The following is a 22,730-nucleotide window of genomic DNA, read 5'->3' on the forward strand; positions in this document are numbered from 1 at the left end:
GATGCACATATTAATCTGCACACTCACACAAATCTTGTACAAACTCCCAAATGGATAACTTCAGTCCATGTATGCACAGACTCATAGAGACGCACATCCATACATATATAGACTCACACACAGATGCATATAAAATCTCACAGTTGTGTAACTCCCGACTTATGTATATACATACACAATGCACACATGTATTTACACACTGACCAATGCCACCAGACCTGGTGATATACATACTCATAGGCAGGCATTCACTTATGTAGGTACAAACTCACAGCCAATAAATCCGGATTAAAGCATACACAATCCTCAACCACACATGCACGTAGACACGCACATGTATTTGCCTACTCTGTGTCTCAAAGTCCATAAATGCAGTCACATACAAGCACTAATCCAAGCCCATAAAAAGACAGGCAAATAGATGCGCAGACATGCATGCACTCCCAAAGATAAGTCGAGGACCATCCATACATGAACACACACTGAGACACGTACACCTAAGCATGAACATACATACAAACACACACACATGCAGGTACGTACTCGCAGCCAGACAATGCCACACCTGCGCACACATGCACACACCGTGTAAGTAAAACCTTAAGGTCAGAAAAGTAATTCTTGTTTTTAGATATTTTAGGACGAGCCCTTGGCTGATTTCAGCTCCAATATCCAAGTGCAGTGACTCTGGTCAGTATATTTATTTGGAGGGGAACATGACCCAGTCTGTAGGGCGACTCACCAGCCTCTGTGTGTCGTGAACTATAGGAGGTCACAAAAAGACATGGGCACAGTCATATACAGAGACACAGCACTGACTGCAGCCACTCACCCTCATCGTTTTATATTGTTCCTCGTCCTTGACTTTAGACTCCACAAAATATTTTTCCTCTTTCTTCAGAAGACGCAGCCACCCTTGAAGTTTTACCTGCAGAGATGAGAGTGCAAAAAAATAAGTGTAGATCCGTACAGTGCGATCTTACTTACAAAACAGAGTCACTACAGTACCTGCCACATGTACCCAAATGGTACGTACCAGTCATACATTAATAATGTAAGTACCAGCTATACAAGTCAAGTAAAAAATAAAGTTTATTTAGACCGTTTGTCTTTCCACCACATAAAAACATGACATTTTATATAAATATTCTAGAATAATTACAAATTCATCACCCCGCGCTGTTCTGAGAGCCTAATTTTCATATATTTCCTCTCGATTTTGTCAAAAAGCTCATTTCATCAATTGTATACTCACCCATATGTCACATATATAATCCAAATAGTAATAAAAACCCTGTTTTACAATATTTTAAAAGGATACAAATGTCACTAAAATCCCTATACATCATTGCTTCAACCTAACTTACAGCCAGGCATTTCCTATTCCATAAGAAACCTTTTTACAGCCTGCATATACCTCGCAACTGCTATTGCAATTTCAAGATTTATCATATCAGTGAGAAGTTCAATTGCTTGTATACGTGACCTAGTACCATATTTTAAGAAATGTGGGCGTAAAAACTGTTTTCGCTGAGCTAACAATTTTTAACAGTTCATTAGGATGTGTAAACTATTACCCAAATGGTACGTACCAGTCATACATTAATAATGTAAGTACCAGCTATACAAGTCAAGTAAAAAATAAAGTTTATTTAGACCGTTTGTCTTTCCACCACATAAAAACATGACATTTTATATAAATATTCTAGAATAATTACAAATTCATCACCCCGCGCTGTTCTGAGAGCCTAATTTTCATATATTTCCTCTCGATTTTGTCAAAAAGCTCATTTCATCAATTGTATACTCACCCATATGTCACATATATAATCCAAATAGTAATAAAAACCCTGTTTTAAAATATTTTAAAAGGATACAAATGTCACTAAAATCCCTATACATCATTGCTTCAACCTAACTTACAGCCAGGCATTTCCTATTCCATAGAAACCTTTTTACAGCCTGCATATACCTCGCAACTGCTATTGCAATTTCAAGATTTATCATATCAGTGAGAAGTTCAATTGCTTGTATACGTGACCTAGTACCATATTTTAAGAAATGTGGGCGTAAAAACTGTTTTCGCTGAGCTAACAATTTTTAACAGTTCATTAGGATGTGTAAACTATTACATTTAATACCCATCCTTCAGGTGCATTTACCATCAGGTCGCATCAATTCTGTTTTTATTTTACCATTTATCATAGTAGGATTGATACCAATTTTCAACCTTAGTACTTCCATTCTAAGCCATTGGTTAGGTAGTGTGTCTAGATAAGGGTATCAGATTTCTTTCACCCAACAATTTCTCATAAACTTCACAGATTCTTTCTTTCTCAGGTACTCCATTTCGATCAATCTAGACGTTTCCTTCCCTTAAGATCTGAGTACACTCTTTGTTTCATCTATATGCAGTCTGCGGATCGATTTTCACCATCAACTTTTCACAAATGGTGTAGACTTTCTTTCTTGTCGCCTTGGCCCATTTTAATTCACTATGCTGAATCTCTTTTATACACCATTGTGACACTTTCGTATCTACTCCTATCCCCAAACGTTTCCAGAATCTAAGTAGACCCACTTGCACCTGTACATTCCATGAAGTCATTCCTAACTCCAATGTAATTTCCTGAATCATTGATGAGCTAGGAAGTAACAATAACGATTTTATGCATTTACGCTCCTCGCTATCCCAGGTACTTTTACTGCCTAGGCAGAGAATTTCTGTTTCATACTGACGTTGCAGGGGATTCGTTGCATTGTAGGCCTTCAACAATGGCCTATGGGACATATCCCAATAACTGCAATTACATTTTTTCAGCCCACATACAGATGCTTGGGCTTTTACTTTCTGTGCCTCCAAGTGCATACCCCACTTTAGTGACTTGTCAAAACATATTCCGAGATATTTGTACTCATTGACAATATCTAATTTGATTTGCCCCAAATACCAATTGAACTTCTGATCTCTCTTTCCAAAACACAGGATTTTCGTTTTATCCATGTTTACTGTTAGTCGTTTTGTCGCACAATTTTTACTAAAAGCATTTAGCTTCCTTGGTAGACCCATCTCAGTCTGATCGAGAGTTACTAAATCTTCGGCATACAGTAGACAGGATAATTGCTTCCCATTCACTTTTGGGCTAGCACTTCTGTCAGTCACCAGAGTAGATGGCAGATCTGCTAAAAATATGGCAAAAAGAAGCGGGGCAAGTGCACAGCCCTGTCTTAGGCCATTATTATTTGCTAATACCAGCCACACACATCCAGATTCTAAGCACCAGCCCTAAGTATCACAGAGAAGGACACAGACGATGGTGTCAGCGTTTTGGCTCTGTTCTTGAATGTGTTACATCTGCATCTCATTGACTGAATAAACATATCAGAACCTCGTTCTAAACAGGTGCAAGCCACATGCAGGGTCTGTGACAGAGAACAAACACAGGAAGAGAGTAGGTACCAACCCCAGGCAGGGTCTGTGACAGAGAACAGACAGACACAGGAAGAGTACAGGCACCAACCCCAAGCAGTGTCTGTGACAGAGAACAGACAGACACAGGAAGAGAGCAGGCACCAACCCCAGGGGGCAGGGTCTGTGACAGAGAACAGACAAGGGAAGCGTGCAGCCACCAACCCCAGGCAGGGTCTGTGACAGAGAACAGACACAGTAAGAGAGCTGGCACCAACCCCAGGCAGGGTCTTTGACACAGAACAGACATAAGAAAAGTGCAGGCACCAGACACAGGCAGGGTCTGTGATAGAGAACAGACACAGGAAGAGTGCAGGCACCAACAACGGGCAGGGTCTTTGACAGAGAACAGACACTGGAAGAGTGCAGCACCAACCCCAGGCAGGGTCTGTGACAACAGATAGACACAGGAAGAGAGCAGGCACCAACCCCAGGCAGAGTCTTTGACAGAAAACAAACACAGGAAGAGTGCAGGCACCAACCATAGGCAGGGTCTGTGGCAGAGAACAGACACAGGAAGAGTGCAGCCACCAACCCCCGGCAGGGTCTGTGACAGAACAGACACGGGAAGAATGTAGGCACCAACCCCAGGCAGGGTCTGTGACAGAGAACAGACAACAAAAACGAGAGTGTGTGTACCAAACATGTACATGGTCTGTAACAGAGAACAGACACAGGAAGAGAGAAAACAACTCCTACAGGGTTGGTGACAGAGAATAGACACTATGAGAGAGCAGTTACCAGAGTCCTACAGGGTCTCCGACAAAGAACAGACAGAGGAAGAGTGCATGGACCAACGACAGGCAGGATCTTTGACAGAGAACAGACAGAGCAAGAGTGCAGGCACCAACAACAGGCAGGGTCTGTGACAGAGAACAGACACAGGAAGACAACAGGACAGCAACTATCCTCATAAAGGGTCTGTGACAGAGAAAACAGAGAGCCAAAGTGACAGTAAGCACATGCCCCATTTGTGTTTGCCACAGCGAACAGACAATCATAGCAAGAGAACAGGTGCCAGCCTCATACAGGGTGTGTGAGAGAGAAGAGACAGCAGGCACCATATAGAGTAGAAGACAAGAAACAGGCAGCGAGAGAGGGTGAGCGCAGACATCAAGCCCTTTCATGGTCTATGACATGAGTCAGACAGTTGTCCGCTGAGAGACTCTGCAACAGAGCAGGTTCCAGCCTTTACAAGGTCTGAAGCAAGAATCAGACAACCGCCTCTTACAGGGTCTGCAACACAAAACAGGCAACTGACTCATAAAGGGGTCTGTGACAAGCAACCTGCCAGACTGAGAGAGCAGACACCAGCCCTTTACAGGGTCTGCAAGTGGGAGCAGGCACCAACCTAATACAGTGCCGCAGCTGAGAACAGGCAGGATTAGTGAGAGAGCAGGCAACTTTCTGGGGCAGAGTCTGCAACAAGGAACAGGCAGCCAAGAAAACAGGCACCGACCCCAAGCATGGAGTATGGCAGGATGGCAGCAGTTAGATTGAGACTGTGAACAGTACTGTCAAAGGTTCAGGCGCAGTGTCCATGTGACAAACTGCTTCCGTTTTACTATCCTGACCCAGGATATCTTCTCATGGAGGGGACCCACACCAGGAGCCCTCTTGCTCTCAAGCAGAGCAGATTGAGGTCCACCCAGAGTTGTCCTGCTTTTAACCCAAATGGATCTTCTTCCAATGACCTGCCCATGACACTACTAAAGGTTTGTAGCAGCCGAGTATATAGTGGAGTAGATGTTGCCTCAAACTCAGAGGAGAGTGACTGATACTACCTTCTGACTCTGTGTAGTATGTCATCTCTGGACTCCATCTGTATGTATGACATGTGTAGCATACATGTTGTGACACAGATCTGTATAGCGCTCTATTGCTATGAGGAGGGCCTCAGTACTGTCAGGCTCAGGCCCCTTCAGGCTCAGGTCTATAGGATGCAGTGCATGTGGACATGTGAGGTGAGGTTCCCATGTGCAGCGATGGGGACCTCGGTGTGTGTGAAATGCTTTCTGTTGTAGGAAGTATCAAAGTCTTAGTTGTAGTCAGTGCCTCCAGTCCCCCTTCTCGTTGTCTCACCCGACACCCTCACAGCTCCTCAAACTCCTGTCCTATATTAGAAGGTTTCAAGGCCTCGTGCCACTGTCTGTCTTGAATATCTGTCTTGAATGGAGGAGAGATTGTTTGGGGTTCCCCTACAGTTTCAAAGGCCCCCTTCAAAGATTTGGGGTGAACAATGAATCTGATTGGACAGATGGATTGCAGCCAATAATACTGGGACAGGATATAAACTGAGCTCTACTGCACATCCGATGCTCCTGCTGACATCAAGGAGCTCTGCACAGCACTGAAGAGAAAACCAAGGCCAGAGAAGGGAATCCTGGGTGCCTCCCTTCTGCAGGTAATGTAATGTAAATTGGAATTTATAAAAGCGCACGGCTACTCAGAAGAGTATCCCGGCGCTAAAAAGACCTCATGACAGAATACTGAACAATACTAAAAGAGGGAGGGGTTTTCGACTATTGCTGAAATTAGCCAGGTTTTCAGCCTCTTCCTGAAGATGAGTAAATCATGCACCTGTCTAAGTGACAATGGCAGGCAATTCCACAGACGGGAGGCCTGTACTTGCAAGGAGAGGCCACCATTGCGGGCAAGGGAAAACTTGGGAATAATCGCCTGCTGCTGCTTCAGAGTTCTACCCGGGATGCTGGATTCTATTACAGGACCGGAGGCTACGTATTATGCTTTCTCTTTCATTTATTGCTACACACAGCAGCCAATGAAATTTTGTATGACATATCAAAAACTACATTTCCCATGATGCAAACAACACATCACATCCTGTCATAGCCCATAAGAGCCAGTCAATACCGGATATCTTCCTCTTTCTTTGCTGCTCACGCAGCCAGTTAAGTACATTTACTCGATACTTATGATTATGCTAATGTATTTGATATATACCGCTTGAGCGTTATTCTACTCATTGTCGAGCTGATTATTGCTGTGTTTGCACAGTTTTTTCTTGTTATTGGAACTTTTGGCTACCAACAGCTTTGTTCTGTGCTAGTCGGCCGACCGCAACACCCCGCTGTCAACAGGGGTGTGCGCGCGACTTGCCGATGCGTCCCTGCGGGGCCTGGGGTTTACTGAGCAGTGCGAGCATCGCGCACAGGGTTTCCTCGGCCGAGTCTCTCTCGATAGGCGAGAGGGGAGCGTGACGCTCCTGCAGCGGTCTTCCCAAGCTGATTCACCCGCACGGCGGGTACTTTGCATACAGCGGCCGCTGCGGGCCGATTCAAGTGTTAAAAATCACCGGTACCGACCCCCCGACGGCGGGGCTAATATTTATATAATTTTGAGCACAGAGGCCCCCCTTATTGGCCGGAAGCGCTCGGAGCTTGTTTTACTTTCACTTTTAGTCGGTTTCGATGTGCGTAGCCCAATTGGGCTGGTTTTTGGTAGGATTGGGCTACGCACATCGCTACTGCCCGTTTTTTATAGGTTTTCTGGCCATTCCACCTCGGATTCTTTCCTGAGCAGAACCCCTACGCTTGACAGGCTGCAAAAACGCTGGCCTGGAGGGAGCACACCTCCTGGGTATTCTTTTCACTGCTCTTTGCTCCATTTTACGCCTTGAGGACTGCAAGAACTTGGCTACAGCTTGGGCTGAGGAGCTAGGTACCTGGTGATTGGCTTGTGCTGTGGGTTGGCTCCCCCAATTACTCCTCTCAGTATTTATTATTTACCTCATGAGCAGGTCCATTTATAAATTTGGCACCACCATGGAGGATTGGGTTACCTATGAGGAGGATGATGTTTATGAAGAGGAAGTGGTTAATCTTTCCATTGAGGAGAATATTGTTGAGGCCCTGGATGCCTCGGTCCAGGATTCCGTCAACAAGCCCCTGGAGAAGACAGTTCCGGGAACTGTTCAACAAGCATTGGCAACTGCTTTAAAACCGATCACTAAGCAGTTGGAGAAATTCGCTAAGCGCCATGGGTTCACTTCGCCTACAGCCCCTAAGGACGGTGCGGCTTCTGGTTCTCAAGCTTACTTCTGGCCCCATTCCTATACCTTGTCCTCACTGCCTGCCCCTGATCCCAGTAAGTCCAAGGTTCCGGACACTGATACTAACTCTACATCCACTGACACCCCTGATGAGTCTCCTCCCAGGAAGAAGACTAAGAAGTCCAAGAATGTGGAGCCCGCTCAATCTGTGTCCACTCCCTTTACCTACAACCCTGCAGACATTGATCATCCGAGATCCTCTAATTGGCTGCTGGCGCCGGCGGTCGCCGTATATATACATGACCACCCCGTAAGAGTTTCGACAAGAAGGTGAGGAATAGACTCAGGTCTGAGTGCCCTATGCCAGACATTGCTGATAAAGTCGCGGAAACATCCAACATAGACTCTAGCATGTTGACCTTTCTCAAAAAGTTTGCGACGGATCCTAAAAAGGGCATTAATCGTGCCTGGAGAGGGTGCCAGGATAAGCTCCTGGATGTTGTGGGGCCCCTGGCCAAAATCTTGGAGATGGCCCCGGAAGCACAAGAATCTGGTACGGTGATGGACCCGCATGTTCTGGCAGGCTGGACCCAGAGGTCGATATGCCTCTTGGGCAACGCTAATTGCGCAATATCCACAGAGCGTTGTAAGTCCCTCCTTATGAGGATGGATTCCAACCTCACCAAGCTGGCAGCGGCAGAACCTGGGCCCCTGGCGGACGCCAATGTATTCGGTGAGCGTTTTGTGAAGGACGTGGCTAATTACGTGGGTACATTCACGACTCTCGACGAAGCCTAGTCGTAAATAAAGAGAGTCTTTCAGGCTGGTGTTTTTAACAGGGCTGGATGAGGCCGGGGACGCTCGTTTGGCCGCCAGTCTTTCCAAGGCCCCCAGAGAGGCGACTTAGGCCGAGGTAGAGGCGATTGGGATTCCACCCATGGGGGAATGTTCTACCCCACCAGGCAGCGCTTTAACAAGAGGCGTTTCAACAGGGGAGCCTACCGTGGTGGCTTCCAGGCCACAGAATCTTCAAGTGAGTGCTCCAGACACTACCCCACTCCCTTTGGGGGGTCATATTCGTTACTTCTTTCAAAATTGGGCTCACTTGTCTCAGGATGCTTGGATTTTAGAAACTGTTCAGGGTTTTCATCTAGATTTCTTTCAGGTCCCCTCTCAGGACAGACGGCCCAGGCAGCTGTCTTTTTCCCAAACAGAATGTGTTTTCATAGATTCAGAAATTGAAGAATTGCTGCAGAAACATGCGATAGCACGTTGCGACGAGGGCCCTCACGGTTTCTGCAGCAATATTTTTCTGGTTCAGAAGAAGGGCGGGGTTACAGGTTGGTACTCAATTTGAAGGATTTCAATCACTAAATGGTTTTCAAACACTTCAAGATGGAGGGATTCCATCTCTTGGCGGTTCTTCTTAAACAGAAGGACTGGATGGTCCGTCTGGATTTGAAGGACGTCTACCTATCTGTTCCGATTTTTCCTCCACATCAGAGGTTTCTGCAATTCCAGTGGAGAGGCCGGTGGTAGGAATAATTGGTCCTTCATTTTGGACTTTCCTCGGCCCCATGGTGTTTCACCAAGGTGTTGAAACCAGTGGTAGCCTACCTCAAAGAGCAAGGGATTCGCATGATAGTGTATTTGAACGATATACTGATCATTGCGCAGTCACCAGAGATGGCGGCACAGCACCTGTGCATGACTATTGCTACGCTGCAAAATCTCGGGTTTGTGGTCAACAAAACCAAATCCGTACTGCGTCCATTGCAAAAAATAGATTTTCTGGGTTTTGTCATAGATTCTAACGTGGCACAGTTGAGCCTTCCCCGTTCCAAACTGTGCGACATACAGAAGGAACTACGCTCTCTGTTGTCCAAACAGACAGTCTCGCTGGGAGCCATCCCCAGGACAGTGGGTCTCCTGGCGTCATCTATTCAGGCGATCTTCTCGGGCCCCCTTCATTATCGTGCCCTTCAGAGATTGAAGATTCAACACCTACAGAAGGGTCTCTCGTACACGGACCTGGTTCCTCTGTCATCGGAGGTCCGCCAGGAGCTTCAGTGGTGGCTCAGCCACGTGGAAGCATGGAACGGTCAGGCCATTTTCGGCTCCCTTCCAGACTTGTCATAGAGTCCGGCGCCAGCCGTTGGGGCTGGGGGCGTGTTGCGTAAATATTTCCACAGGAGGAAGGTGGTCCCTCCAAGAACTAGACCTCCATATCAATTGCCTAGAGCTGCTCGCCGGCTCATTCGCGATCAAGACTCTGTCACCCAAGAAAGTCTCATGTTGCATCCTTTTAAGGATGGACAACATATCGGCTGTTTGTTACATCAACAAACTGGGAGGCACAAGATCCTCCATGTTAGTAGCGATAGCGAAGGACTTCTGGCACTATTGCCTAAGTCACCAGATATCGGTCATAGCGGAATATATTCCGGGCAAGTCGAACGAGGTGGCAGACTGGCACTCATGCCACCTCAAAGACTACAGCGACTGGAAACTCCAGCGGCAGGTGGTTCATTGGTTACAGGCAATCTGGGGGCCATGCCAGATCGACATCTTTGCGTCCAGGTTGAATCGGCAGATGTCTCAGTTCTTCAACTGGAGACCGGATCCGTTAGCTCTGGCAACGGATGCTTTCACTCAGGACTGGTCTCAGTCTCTGAATTATGCCTTTCCCCATTCATATTGATCCCTCGAGTGTATACACAGATAATGCGACAGAGGGCGGAAGTGATCTTAATGAAACCCCTCTGGAAGTCGCAGCCTTGGTTCCCAAGTCTTCTGGAGGTGAGTTGCGACTTCCCTAGGAAGATTCCAGAGTCCCCGATAAGGCTCCAGGGTGCTCATGGAGAGATGCACCCGATGGTAGTGTCAGGGCATCTGTAACTGATGGCCTGGAGACTTTCCGGCAACGTTGGCAAATGCCAGGATTTTCGGAGCAAGCTTCAGCCTTTATCAATTAAGTTTGGGCTCCTTCCATCAGAAAGAGATATACTTCATCCTGTAAAGTCTGGGACCATTGGTGCGTTGAACAACACGTAGATCCCGTGGGGGCGGGGTTACCCTGTTTTGTGAACTTCCTTTCCCTGAAAGCTTCGGAGAGGTTAGCATATCGTTCCGTTAATAATTTCCGTACCGCAATTTCGGCGGGTCATTCTCAAATTGAAGGTAAACCTGTAGGTATGCCTCTGCTTGTTTGTAAGCTTCTGAAAGGTATTAGAGTAGCGAATCCACCCAAACCTAAATATACTTCCTTATGGGATGTCTCTCTAGTTCTTTCAGTATTCAATCTTTGGCCCCAAAATGACATGTTAACAAGGAAACAACTCTCAGCCAAGTTGGCTATGCTGTTATGTCTTGCGGAATGTAGACGGTCATCGGATGTCAAGGCTTTGGACATTACAGGTAAAGTCTTTACTCCGGAAGGAGTCTCTTTTAATATTACTGCCAGGACCAAGACAATGTCTAGAAGTGTTGATTCTCATGCTTTTCCAAGTAATGTTAAGCTTTGTGTGGTGCAATACCTCAAGGCCTATGAGGAATGTACGAGGTCTATTCGGCCTACAGGTGTAACGCAATTATTGGTTGCTTTGCAGAAGCCATTCAAACCTGTTACTGCGGCAACTATAGCAAGAGGCGGGAATTGATACTCAGGTTTTTGGGGCGCACTCTGTTCGTGGCGCCATGTCCTCTAAGAGTTTCATATTAGGATCTACTGTTCAGGACATTATGCTGATTGGTCTGCAGAATCTACTTTCAAACAGTTTTATTCTAAACCAGTGGGTGATATTTCCTCTGTAGTGTTTCAACAGCGTTAAACTAGCATAATACGAAGCCTCCGGTCCTGTAATATAATAAAAAATTAACTATCTATCGCGCCAAGAATTTTTAATTCTATTAAGGACACGGAGGTGAGGATTATCCCACCCCGTTATATTACATGTATTGTAATATTTTGCCCACCTATGACTTTATAGTCTGTTTATGCAGAATTTACGGGCTTTATTTCTCATTCTTCCAGGTTCTGAGAAGAAGATGGACTAAATATGCTTCCTGTTGAAAAAGATTTCTTTCCAGTTGGCTGTTCTTCCACGTTGGAGGATGTTTATGTTGGACTTAAGTTATTCTATGGACTGGCTCTTATGGGATATGACAGGATGTGATGTGTTGTTTGCATCATGGGAAATGTATTTTCTGATATGTCACAAAATGTCATTGGCTGCTGTGTGTAGAAATAACTGAAAGAGAAAGCATAATCATCGCCTCTGTGTCCTTAATAGAATTGAAAATTCTTGGTGCGATGGCTAGCTAATTTTTTACTCTCTTTCTTATATAGGAGGCACTAGTGTCATGTAAAGCTTTGAAAGCCAAAACCAACACTTTAAAATGTATTCTCTTTCGGATCGGCAGACAGTGTAGGGCTTTCATGTGGGCGGCAACCCGCGCTCTAGGGCCTAACAGGAGAATCACCCTGGCTGCCGCATTCTGAGCCACTTGAAGCCGGTTCAGTAGATATTCTGGGAGGCCCAGATACAAAACGTTGAAGTAGTCCAGCCTCGAAACAATAAGAGCCTGGACTACAGTTTCCTATGAGTGACAGGTAGTAAGGGAAGAAAGTTCTTAAGCATTTTTAATAGGCCAAGACATGTCCCCACTACTGTTTGGATCTGGGCTTTCATAGTTGTCCCAGGGGGGGTTGTACTGTGGGTACCTGCACGTCTACCGTCTCCGTTCTAGGAGTAAACACAAAGGTGGGCTCCCTCAGTAGTGCTTTTAACGATGGTTTTATTGGTATGTATGTTTTTCTCTGCATACCAGTCACAGTGTCCCGGAAAGTATTATAAGTCTCTTGAAAAGGGGGGGGGGAGAAAACAAATTCCAAGTCCAGGTAAATCAGGCTGGGGAGTCTGTGCTTTAGGCGGCCTCGGTGTAAGGGTCCTGGCTCAGTGGATTCCCCTTCGCCGGTGTCTCCCTCGTCAGCACGGTAGTGGACCCAGAAAACAAACAAAGGACATACAATGGGTTACTGAGACGTCCTATTTATATAGTGGAGGGCAGGGGAAGTGAGGGAAACCAAGTGTCGGTGCCTTATGCCAAACGTCACGCAGTGCTCTCGGTGCTCGTGAAGGGAGGGGCACCTGGGACACCTTTCACTCTCGGCAGCGGTAGCGTTTTACTCCGTAGGGCTATTCCGACCCACCCACTCCGCAACTCTGCCCCGTACCTTGTTTAGCCACGTTCCTCCCTCGGGACCGTGGCGGGGCGATGGGTGGATACGTTGGCCTCCTGGCTTGTAGAACTCCGCTGGGCTCGTCTGCTCTCCGACCTCTTCCTGCTTCGCCTCGGTGCTCCTTCGCGTCCTCTCCACACCGTCCACCTCCAGGGAAACGCCGTCCGTCGATGATGAGGTACTTCCGCCTTTTGACGTCGCGCTTCGGAAAGGGGGCGTAGCTGCGCCGTCCTCGTCGTTCCAGTTAAAGGTACCACGTCCCTTAACTGCGGATGTCCAGCAATCGTCTTGAATCTCTTGCCACTCGTTCTCGGGCAGCTGTAGGGACAATGGGCAGGGTGAGAGAGCAGTTGTAGACCACCACTCCGAGTCAGTGCGGGGCTCCCCCGGTACCCCACTGTTACATACCTCCCCCCCTGGCTTCTCCCGATCGGGGAGAGGAAAGACCCTGGACAGAAAGTCAGCTTTCCCATTGTCCTTGCCCTTACGATGCTGTACACTGAAGGTATATGGCTGCAGCGTTAGGAACCACCTCAGCACTCTAGGGTTCTGGCTACTGTTTTGGTGGATCCAACGCAAGGGAGCATGGTCTGTATGGAGGACAAAGCGAGAGCCTTCTAAATAGTACTTCAATTTATCAATGGCCCATTTGATGGCCAGGGCCTCTTTCTCGATGGTGGAGTAGTGGGTCTCGCGGGGAAATAACTTCCGGCTTATGAATAGCACAGGGTGTTCAGTCCCGTCCTCCCCCATCTGGGACAAGACGGCTCCTATCCCCACATTAGAGGCATCTGTAGCCAGTATAAAGTCCTTGTTATAATCGGGGGACAAGAGAACCGGGGCCGTGGTCATAGACTTCTTCAATGACTGGAAGGCTTCTACAGATTCCGGGGAGGGTTTCGTGAACCTTGCGGGCGGGACCTCTTTTCGTAGAAGGTCCGTTAGGGGGGCAGCCGTCTCAGCAAACATAGGTATGAACCGGCGGTAGTACCCCACTAGTCCCAAAAACGCCCTCATCTCTTTCTTTGAGGCCGGGAAAGGCACCCTCTCTATGGCACTGATCTTTTCGCTTTGGGGGGCGATAACCCCGTCGCCCAACACATATCCCAGATAGTTGACTTTGGTGTAGGCGGCTCTTGATTTTTTCGCGTTGATGTGAAGGCCGGCTTTCCTCAAGGCTGTGAGGATCGTCTGCAGGTGTCTCAGATGTTCACTCCAATTGTTGCTGTGGATAACGATGTCATCCAGGTAGGCGGAACTAAAGGAGGAGTATGGTCTCAGTACCTGGTTCATGAGGCGCTGAAAGGTCGCTGGGGCCCCATGCAGGCCGAACGGGAGGACCGTGAACTCGTATAAGCCCTCGTTAGTGACGAATGCAGTCTTTTTCATGTCTTCCTCACGAAGAGGCACCTGCCAATACCCCTTCGTGAGGTCGATGGTGGTGATATACTTGGCATCCCCTATCTTCTCCACCATCTCGTCCACCCGGGGGATTGGATAGGAATCGAAGAGCGACACGGCATTCAGAGCACGGAAATCCATGCAGAATCTCTTCGATCCATCGGGTTTGGGGATCATGACAATCGGGGAGGACCAGGGACTCTGGGACGGGCGTATCACCCCTAATCGGAGCATTTCTCGGACTTCATTCCTCACGGCCTCACGGCGGGCTGCTGGTATTCTATAGGGCCGTTGTTTTACTATCTTGCCTGGTATTGTCTCGATCCTGTGTTCTACCAGGGTGGTCCTCCCGGGGGTGTCAGAAAACACGTCCGAAAAGGGGGTCAGTACGTCCTGCAGCTCTTTATTTTGTTTGTCGGTTAACTCTTCGTTTATCACAAGCTGCCTTACGGACGACTGGGAAGTTGATGCCGGTATGACCAGCTGGTTATTTCGGGGAGGGGGTCCCAACCACTCCTTTAGTAAATTTATGTGGTATGTTTGTGTTTTCTTCGCCGATATCCTCAACCGGTAGGTGGTTTGCCCTATGGCCTCAAGGACTTGATAAGGGCCTTGCCATTCGCTCTTGGAGCTGTTGCTGATGGAGGGTAGCAGTACTAGGGCCCACTTACCCACCGAGAGCTTGCGGAGCCTTTTACCCTTGTCGTAAATCGTTTTGCTTCTCTCTTGATGTCGGTCCAACGAGGAGTGAGCCAACTCCCTGAGTTTTCCCAGTTTATTTCTCAATTGTGTCGTGTATTCCAACATTCCTTTCTTCTCTTGTTCTTCTTCTGTCTCCCACATTTCTTTAGTCATCTCAAGCAGTGATCTAGGTAGGCGCCCATATAATAACTCGAAGGACGAACAGCCTAGGCTGCTCTGCTTCTGGGACCGTATGACGAACAGTGCCAGGGGGAGCAGCCTGTCCCATGAGGGTCCTTCTGCGCTCAACATCTTTTTCAGGGTAAGTTTAAGGGTTTGGTTGTACCTTTCGACGAGACCGTCAGTCTGAGGGTGGTACACGGACGTTTTCAGATGTTTAATGTTCAGGAGGGTGCACACCTCCTTCATTAACTTGGACGTGAAGGGGGTTCCCTGGTCCGTGAGGACTTCTTTTGGGAATCCTACCCGGGAGAACAGCTCCACAAACTTCTCCGAAATGGCGGCCGTCGTGGTGGTACGTAAGGGGAAGGCTTCCACAAACCTGGTGGAGTAATCGACCACAACTAACGCGTATAAGTGTCCTCGAGGGGTCTTCGGTAGTGGTCCTATAAGGTCCATGCCGACCCGTTCAAAGGGCGTTCCTATTATGGGCATCCTCTGTAGAGGGGCGGCAATTGGTCTTTGCGAATTTCTCTTTTGGCATATCTCACAAGTGGCGCAATAGTCCTGAACGTCCTTATATATTCCGGGCCAAAAGAAATGGCGAAGGATAACATCCGTTGTTTTCTCTTTGCCTGTATGCCCCGCCGTTAGATGGGCATGAGCGAAGAATAACACTTGCTCCCTGAAGGACTTCGGAACCAACAGCTGAGGGACCCCATCGCATTGTGCTTGGCGGTACAGCAGGCCCTTCCGTATCAAAAACCTGGGATATGTCTGGGCAGGGATTTCTTCGCTGGCGTGGGCACTTTCCCAGGCATTATATAAGGTCCGGTCCTCGGTCTGCGCAAAGCGGAAACTCTTATCAAGGACCCAAGGCTCAGGTGACAGATAGGTGGCATTACCATGGGCTGTTTTCGAGGAAGAGGGGGTCAGGGTTTCCCTAAATAGGGAGAGGAATTCGGGATTATCCGTCCCCAGAATCATGTCCTCTGGTAGGGAGTCCACCACCCCCACCCTAACCTGGCAGGGTACTCTCTGAGGTAAGTACAGCGTTAACACAGCTACAGGATATGGTTTGACGTCGCCATGTACGCAGCGTATGTACACAGTGTCAAGGGCAGAGTATTGTTCTGGGTTAACAAAACGTTCCTGGACTACCGACTGTCGGCACCCGGAGTCTAGTAGGGCTTTTACCATGAATCCGTTCAGTTTCATACTCACGTAAAAGGTGCTACCGAGTTCCGCCGAATACAGCACCGTCCTCGGGAGGTAGCCTACTTCCATGGGCTCTTCGGTTGTTTTTTTCCGAGGGCATAACCGGGCGATGTGGCCCCACTCACCACATTCGAAACATTGGGGACCTCGGGCCATGGGGGAGGTCATTCCGGTTGGTCGGGGACGCAAGACTTCCGTCCCTGTCTTGGGTTTCTTCTCCTGCCTCATAGGGACTGTAGGTTTGTGTGTCTTTTCTGTTTTGTCGCCGTCCCATACTATCGTCCGGGGCTGTGCTCTGGCGAACTGGGACGCCATTTCGATGGCTTGGTTAACGTCGAGCCTGGTATGTTGACGTAACCATCGCTGTGTGGCGTAAGGCAGGGCCTCCATAAATTGTTCCAAGTATACCTTGTTTAATATTTCTTCCTTGGTGCACAGGTCAGGTCTCAGCCACTTATCTGCTGCCATCCGTAGGCGGAAGAAGAGGGTCTTCGGGTTCTCTCCCGGGGTCCCACGTTCTTTGCGGAATCTAACTCTGTAGGCCTCCTGATCTAGGCCTAAATGGTCGAGGATGACTTCTTTAATCGTTTTGTAGGCGGTGTTCCCTAGAGGGTTCGCAGCTTGATAGGCCAACTGTGCCTCACCCGTGAGGAGTGGAGCCAAGAAAAATGGCCACTTTTCTTCTGGCCACCCCATTGCTCTAGCGGCCCTCTCAAAATTGAGGAGGAAGGCGTCGGGATCTTCACCAGTTAGGTATTTTTGTAGAGCGACGCCTGCGTGATGAGGGGTGAGGTGGCGTGCTTCACCCGTGGTGACCTGGGTGGGAGGCGGTACATTCCTAAGGCCCTCGAGCTGGGCCGTGACGGTGGACTTAATCAAATCCCTGTCGGCTTGGGCAGACTGTATTTGCTGTTGCACTGCCCATTCCAGCTTTTCTTGGCCTTTGATAATGTGATCTATGAGGGCTTCCATCTCGTTTTGGCAGATGGTTGATGTTGTGGATCCCACTTCTGACACCAGTTGTCCCAGGGGGGGTTGTACTGTGGGTACCTGCACGTCTACCGTCTCCGTTCTAGGAGTAAACACAAAGGTGGGCTCCCTCAGTAGTGCTTTTAACGATGGTTTTATTGGTATGTATGTTTTTCTCTGCATACCAGTCACAGTGTCCCGGAAAGTATTATAAGTCTCTTGAAAAGGGGGGGGGGAGAAAACAAATTCCAAGTCCAGGTAAATCAGGCTGGGGAGTCTGTGCTTTAGGCGGCCTCGGTGTAAGGGTCCTGGCTCAGTGGATTCCCCTTCGCCGGTGTCTCCCTCGTCAGCACGGTAGTGGACCCAGAAAACAAACAAAGGACATACAATGGGTTACTGAGACGTCCTATTTATATAGTGGAGGGCAGGGGAAGTGAGGGAAACCAAGTGTCGGTGCCTTATGCCAAACGTCACGCAGTGCTCTCGGTGCTCGTGAAGGGAGGGGCACCTGGGACACCTTTCACTCTCGGCAGCGGTAGCGTTTTACTCCGTAGGGCTATTCCGACCCACCCACTCCGCAACTCTGCCCCGTACCTTGTTTAGCCACGTTCCTCCCTCGGGACCGTGGCGGGGCGATGGGTGGATACGTTGGCCTCCTGGCTTGTAGAACTCCGCTGGGCTCGTCTGCTCTCCGACCTCTTCCTGCTTCGCCTCGGTGCTCCTTCGCGTCCTCTCCACACCGTCCACCTCCAGGGAAACGCCGTCCGTCGATGATGAGGTACTTCCGCCTTTTGACGTCGCGCTTCGGAAAGGGGGCGTAGCTGCGCCGTCCTCGTCGTTCCAGTTAAAGGTACCACGTCCCTTAACTGCGGATGTCCAGCAATCGTCTTGAATCTCTTGCCACTCGTTCTCGGGCAGCTGTAGGGACAATGGGCAGGGTGAGAGAGCAGTTGTAGACCACCACTCCGAGTCAGTGCGGGGCTCCCCCGGTACCCCACTGTTACAATAGTTAAATTCTCATCTAGCTTCATCCTCAGGTTCTTGACTGTGCTCACTGAGGTAACAGGGGGAAACATGTCTGAAGGCCACCATTGACACCAGACGTCACTGGCAGAAACCCAAAGAACATGATGTCTGATTTCTCAGGATTGTACTTTAATTGGCTCAATCTTAGCCAGGAAAACACCTCTGTCAGACATTGTTAATCTCATCTACCCTGAAGTTAGTACCCTTTTTGCAGGTGAACAGCTGTTGGGTATCATCAGCGTATGAAATTTTTGTTGCGCCATGTAGCTTCTTCTAGGTGGGCCGGGGGGCCATGTATAAATTAAAAAGTGTCAGGCTCAAAATCGAGCCCTGTGGAACCCCAACCTTCATGGGAAGAATGGTAGCAGCAAAAGGAGGAGACCAAATTATTTGCTGTTGATCCTTCAGAAAGGAAGCGTACTACTTAAATACTGTGCCACCAAGTCCGCTCTCCTGAAGTCTCTGCAGGAGACGGTCATGGGGCAAGGTATGAAAGGCCACCTTTATCTAATATCTCTTTTATTGCCTCAGAAACTTCCAACAGGGCTGTCTCTATGCTGAAGTTTGCTCTAAAGCCAGACTGGCTATAATAGAGCATATGGTTAACTTCCACATATTCTGTAATGACTAAATTGTAAATGTAAATGTAAATGTACAGGAATTTATATAGCGCAAATCACCAAGCGGTTTCTAAGCGCTTGCTTAGGGAACCCGTCCTGGTATTCCCCTGTGAGATAACCCCGGCAGGGTATCCGCAAGGTGAAAGCCAGGCATCCCGCCGCGAGGGGCCGTTGTGGAGATTAAGCAAGCTATTGGCCAGAGTCGCAGAGTGTGAACCCATGAATCGAGTAGGCACCGGAGCGAGAATTGTCGAGTCCATGGACATTTTAGGACTCAAGACCCCGCCGAGCCGGGAATTGAACCCTGGTCCCGGGCTGACCTCTGCTTCCAGGTCTGCCTCCTCTAACCAGTGAGCCACACTACTCCATATTTCTCCAGGGCTTTTGAGAAAAAAGGGAGTAATGATATTGGCCTATAACTTGAAGCCACCAATGGGTCGGCCGAAGGCTTTTTTAGCAGAGGGAGAATTTTTGTGTTTTTCCATCTGCCTGGCACCTGCCCCTTTTCCAGCGAGTCATTGAGGATCAAATTGGCAGCAGGGTTGGTAATCCCTGCTACAGAAGCCAATACTCTGGCTGGACATGGATCGGCGGGAGAGTCTGATTCCAGGGCTTTCGTGATCTCCAAAGATTTTTCCTGGGGAATTGGTGGAAACTCCCTAAGAAATGACCCTGTCACAGGGGGGCCGGGAGAAGGTAGGCACTATACCCCAGGACTAAGGAAGAAACTCTGTGGCTGCTGCTGAAGGATGCCGCCGAAGAACCCCGGAGGTGGACGGCCTATGAGGAGAGGACTCGTCTGGATCACTTTGAGCCCGCAGCAGTGTTCAGAAACTTGACATGAGGAAGTTGGAGACTCCTATACTGCCGAGATCAGGCCCTGTAATCACTGTCCAGCATGACATGCATTCAAGCATTCATCCTGTAAGGGGTCCCAGACCAAGTGTGCCTTGAAGCTGTAACTCTAGCACACTTGGCCCAGCATTTACTGGCTTCTCTGTGTTTGATGATCGTGTGAAGCTGGTGAGTCTTACAAGACGACCTGCACTGCCAGAGCCATGTGCGCCGATGTTAATGTGCACCCATGTGCCACACCCTGCATTACTGCACCTCTGCGTCTGCACATCTTCTGCTATCTAGCATGACCGTGTGTGCCACACCCTGCACTACTGCACCTCTTCTGCAGTGATTGATTTCCATGTGAGCCCGTGTGCTACACCCTGCATTACTGCACCTCTTCTGCAGTGTACCATGACCATGAGACCGTGTATGCCATACCCTGCATTACTGCACCTCTTCTGCAGTGTACCATGACCATGAGACCGTGTGTGACACGCCCTCCATTACTACATCTCTTCTGCTGTGCACCATGACCATGAGACCGTGTCTGCCACACCATGCGTTGCTGCACCTCTTCTGCTGTCTACTGTGACCATGTGACCGTGTGTGCTACACCCTGCATTCCTGCACCTCTTCTGCTGTGTACCATGACCATGAGAGAGTGGGTGCCACACCCACCTGCATTACTGCACCTCTGCGTCTGCACCTCTTCTGGTGTGTATCATGTCCATGAGACCGTGTGTGCCACACCCTGCATTACTACATCTCTTCTGCTGAGTACCATGACCTTGAGACCAAGTGTGCCACACACTGAATTACTGCACCTCTGCGTCTGCACCTCTTCTGGTGTGTACTATGACCACAAGACCGTGTGCTACGCCCTGCGTTACTGCACCTCGTCTGCTGTGTACCATGACCACGAGACCATGTGTACCACACCCTGTATTACTGCAACCCTGCATCTACACCTCTTCTGGTGTGTACCATACCGATATGTCTGTGTGCCACACTCTGCATTCCTGCACCTCTTCTGGTGTGCACCATGACCATGAGACCTTGTGTGCCACACCCTGCATTACTACACATCTTCTGCTGTGTACCATGAGACCGTGTGTTCCACACCCTGCATTACTGCAACTCTGCATTACTGCACCTCTTCTGCTATGTACCATGACCATGATGCCATGTGTACCACATCCTGCATTACTGCACCTCGTCTGCTGTGCACCATGGCCATAGGAGCCCCTGAGCTAACCTTGTATTGTCGCATCAAGTCTTGTGACACTGACAAATGTGTGAGCCTGGGTGCGACACACTGCCCTACCCATTAAACCCTTTGAGTCTGTATCTGTATCCCAAAACACCCACATACATATGACTTCTGATTTTCTGCAACTGCTTATGTGGTGCAAGGTGCACAACCTATGATCTCGGGGGGCTGACAGACACCCAGTGCGATCCTCTGCAGTATCTTACATAGGTCTCACTTTGACACTCACTTACAAATCGCAAACTTATCTCATGCTTATGGGCAGCCTCCTCCAGGGACCCGCGGAGACCCACAGAGTGAACAGTAATCCTTGATTGATCACAGACATACCGTGCCCTCTCTTCCAGCCCCTTCTATGAGGCCCAACTAACCTGTAATCCTAAAATTCTGGTTTAAATACCGTGTATTCCTTTGTGGGACTCATAGCATGTCTTTATTAGGGAACGCTGAACACCCCCTCACATACCTTGTGCTCTTGGACAACCATCTTTATGGGACCCGCAAGGTGCCTTTGATCCCTGAACACCCAGAGTCTCCATCAGTGTATTCACTTGTGAATCTTGAGCACCCACACACACACACCTTGTGCTCTTCTGCAGCTCCCTCTATGGGGTACACTGCATGACTTGTCACCTCTGAAACCTTCCACACATAGCTCCTCGTGGTCTCAGGCTGCCTCCTTTATGGGGTTCACAGAGGGCCTTGTGATCCCTGAATTCAGACAGACATACCCTGAGATCTTCACGTGTAGTTTCAGAACACCCACACACACACCTTGTGCTCTTTAGCAGGTTCCTCAATGGGGCTCACAGTGTGACTTTGCAATCCCTCATTGGCCATACACATACCTTGTGCTCCTTTGCAGCCTCCTCTACAGGGCTTGCTACGTGATTTCTATGGTCCTTGGACTCCCGGCAGACCAAACATATCATCCTCTGATCCTCTGCACAGAACAGCAGCAGTGCCTGGTTATGTTTCTCACACAGATTCTCCCCCTGGGGCATCACTGGGGGCAGATGAAGCTGTTTTGCAATGTCCACCATGTTCCCCAGTTGCCTGTTGGGTCGGAGGCTTTTCCTACGAGATATCTCCCTGCACTGTGGACAGGGGAAGTTTCCATCTCTTCCCTCCCAGCTCTGGGTGATGCAGGAGCGGCAGAAGTTGTGTCCACAATCAATAATCATCACCGGGTCAGTGAAATATTCCAAACAGATGGAACAAGTGGCCTCTTCCTTGAGGTTCCCGAGCTGAGCTGCTGCTGCCGCCGCCATGCTGCAGGAAGTGAAGGTAAGTTTCAGTTTCTCTCTTTGTAAAGTGGCTGTGTCTGTGCGTCTGCGCCCCTCACGTGTGACCTGGGACTTCCGGGTTCAGTAACATGAACCCGGAAGTAACTGTAACTGTTGTAGACAGTCACAGAGCAGGAGGACTGACTCCTCTGCTGCGTGTGATTTACTTCTAAATTTGACACTAGTATTTACGCGTCATGTGGTTATTATATTTCGAGATTCTGTGAATGCAATAACTGGAGCTTGAATTAAAAAAAATGTAATTCCTCTGTGTTATCTTTAATAAGTCAATTCGGCAAGTTTGCTTTTTTAATCATTTAGGAATCACAGAAACCGTTCTGAAATCCTTTCTAAAGTGTCTTCTTCCGGTAATTGCTATTTTAATTTCTGGTGCAAAGGCTGAAAAATACATACTTTTACTATATTTCTCAATGTTTCTACTGGCCTTACCACAACAATTGTGGTCATGCCGGTAAACTAGTAGTTTGTGTGTAAGGAAGAAGACATTGATGGCTG

At 48.6% G+C, this 22,730-nt stretch overlaps 1 protein-coding gene across 2 annotated transcripts in view; it reads right to left on the reverse strand.

Moving 5' to 3' along the window:
• LOC144754203 (E3 ubiquitin-protein ligase TRIM39-like) overlaps positions 1 to 22,258 on the reverse strand; it is a 173,594-nt gene extending 151,336 nt beyond the window's left edge. Inside the window, exons 1-4 of one of the 2 annotated variants that reach the window (XM_078641789.1) lie at positions 21,777 to 22,258; positions 17,767 to 18,090; positions 12,718 to 13,041; positions 833 to 928 (exon numbers count right to left, since the gene is read on the reverse strand). In XM_078641789.1, coding sequence (XP_078497915.1) covers positions 833 to 928; positions 12,718 to 13,041; positions 17,767 to 18,090; positions 21,777 to 22,199 — 1,167 coding nt within the window. In that variant the 5' untranslated portion in view covers positions 22,200 to 22,258. The remainder of the gene's footprint in view (positions 1 to 832; positions 929 to 12,717; positions 13,042 to 17,766; positions 18,091 to 21,776) is intronic. The other variant, XM_078641790.1, reaches the window with a different exon arrangement.
• Positions 22,259 to 22,730: the final 472 nt, after the last annotated feature.

The sequence above is a fragment of the Lissotriton helveticus genome, chromosome 5_1 (assembly GCF_964261635.1).
Source record: "Lissotriton helveticus chromosome 5_1, aLisHel1.1, whole genome shotgun sequence".
NCBI lineage: Eukaryota > Metazoa > Chordata > Amphibia > Caudata > Salamandridae > Lissotriton > Lissotriton helveticus.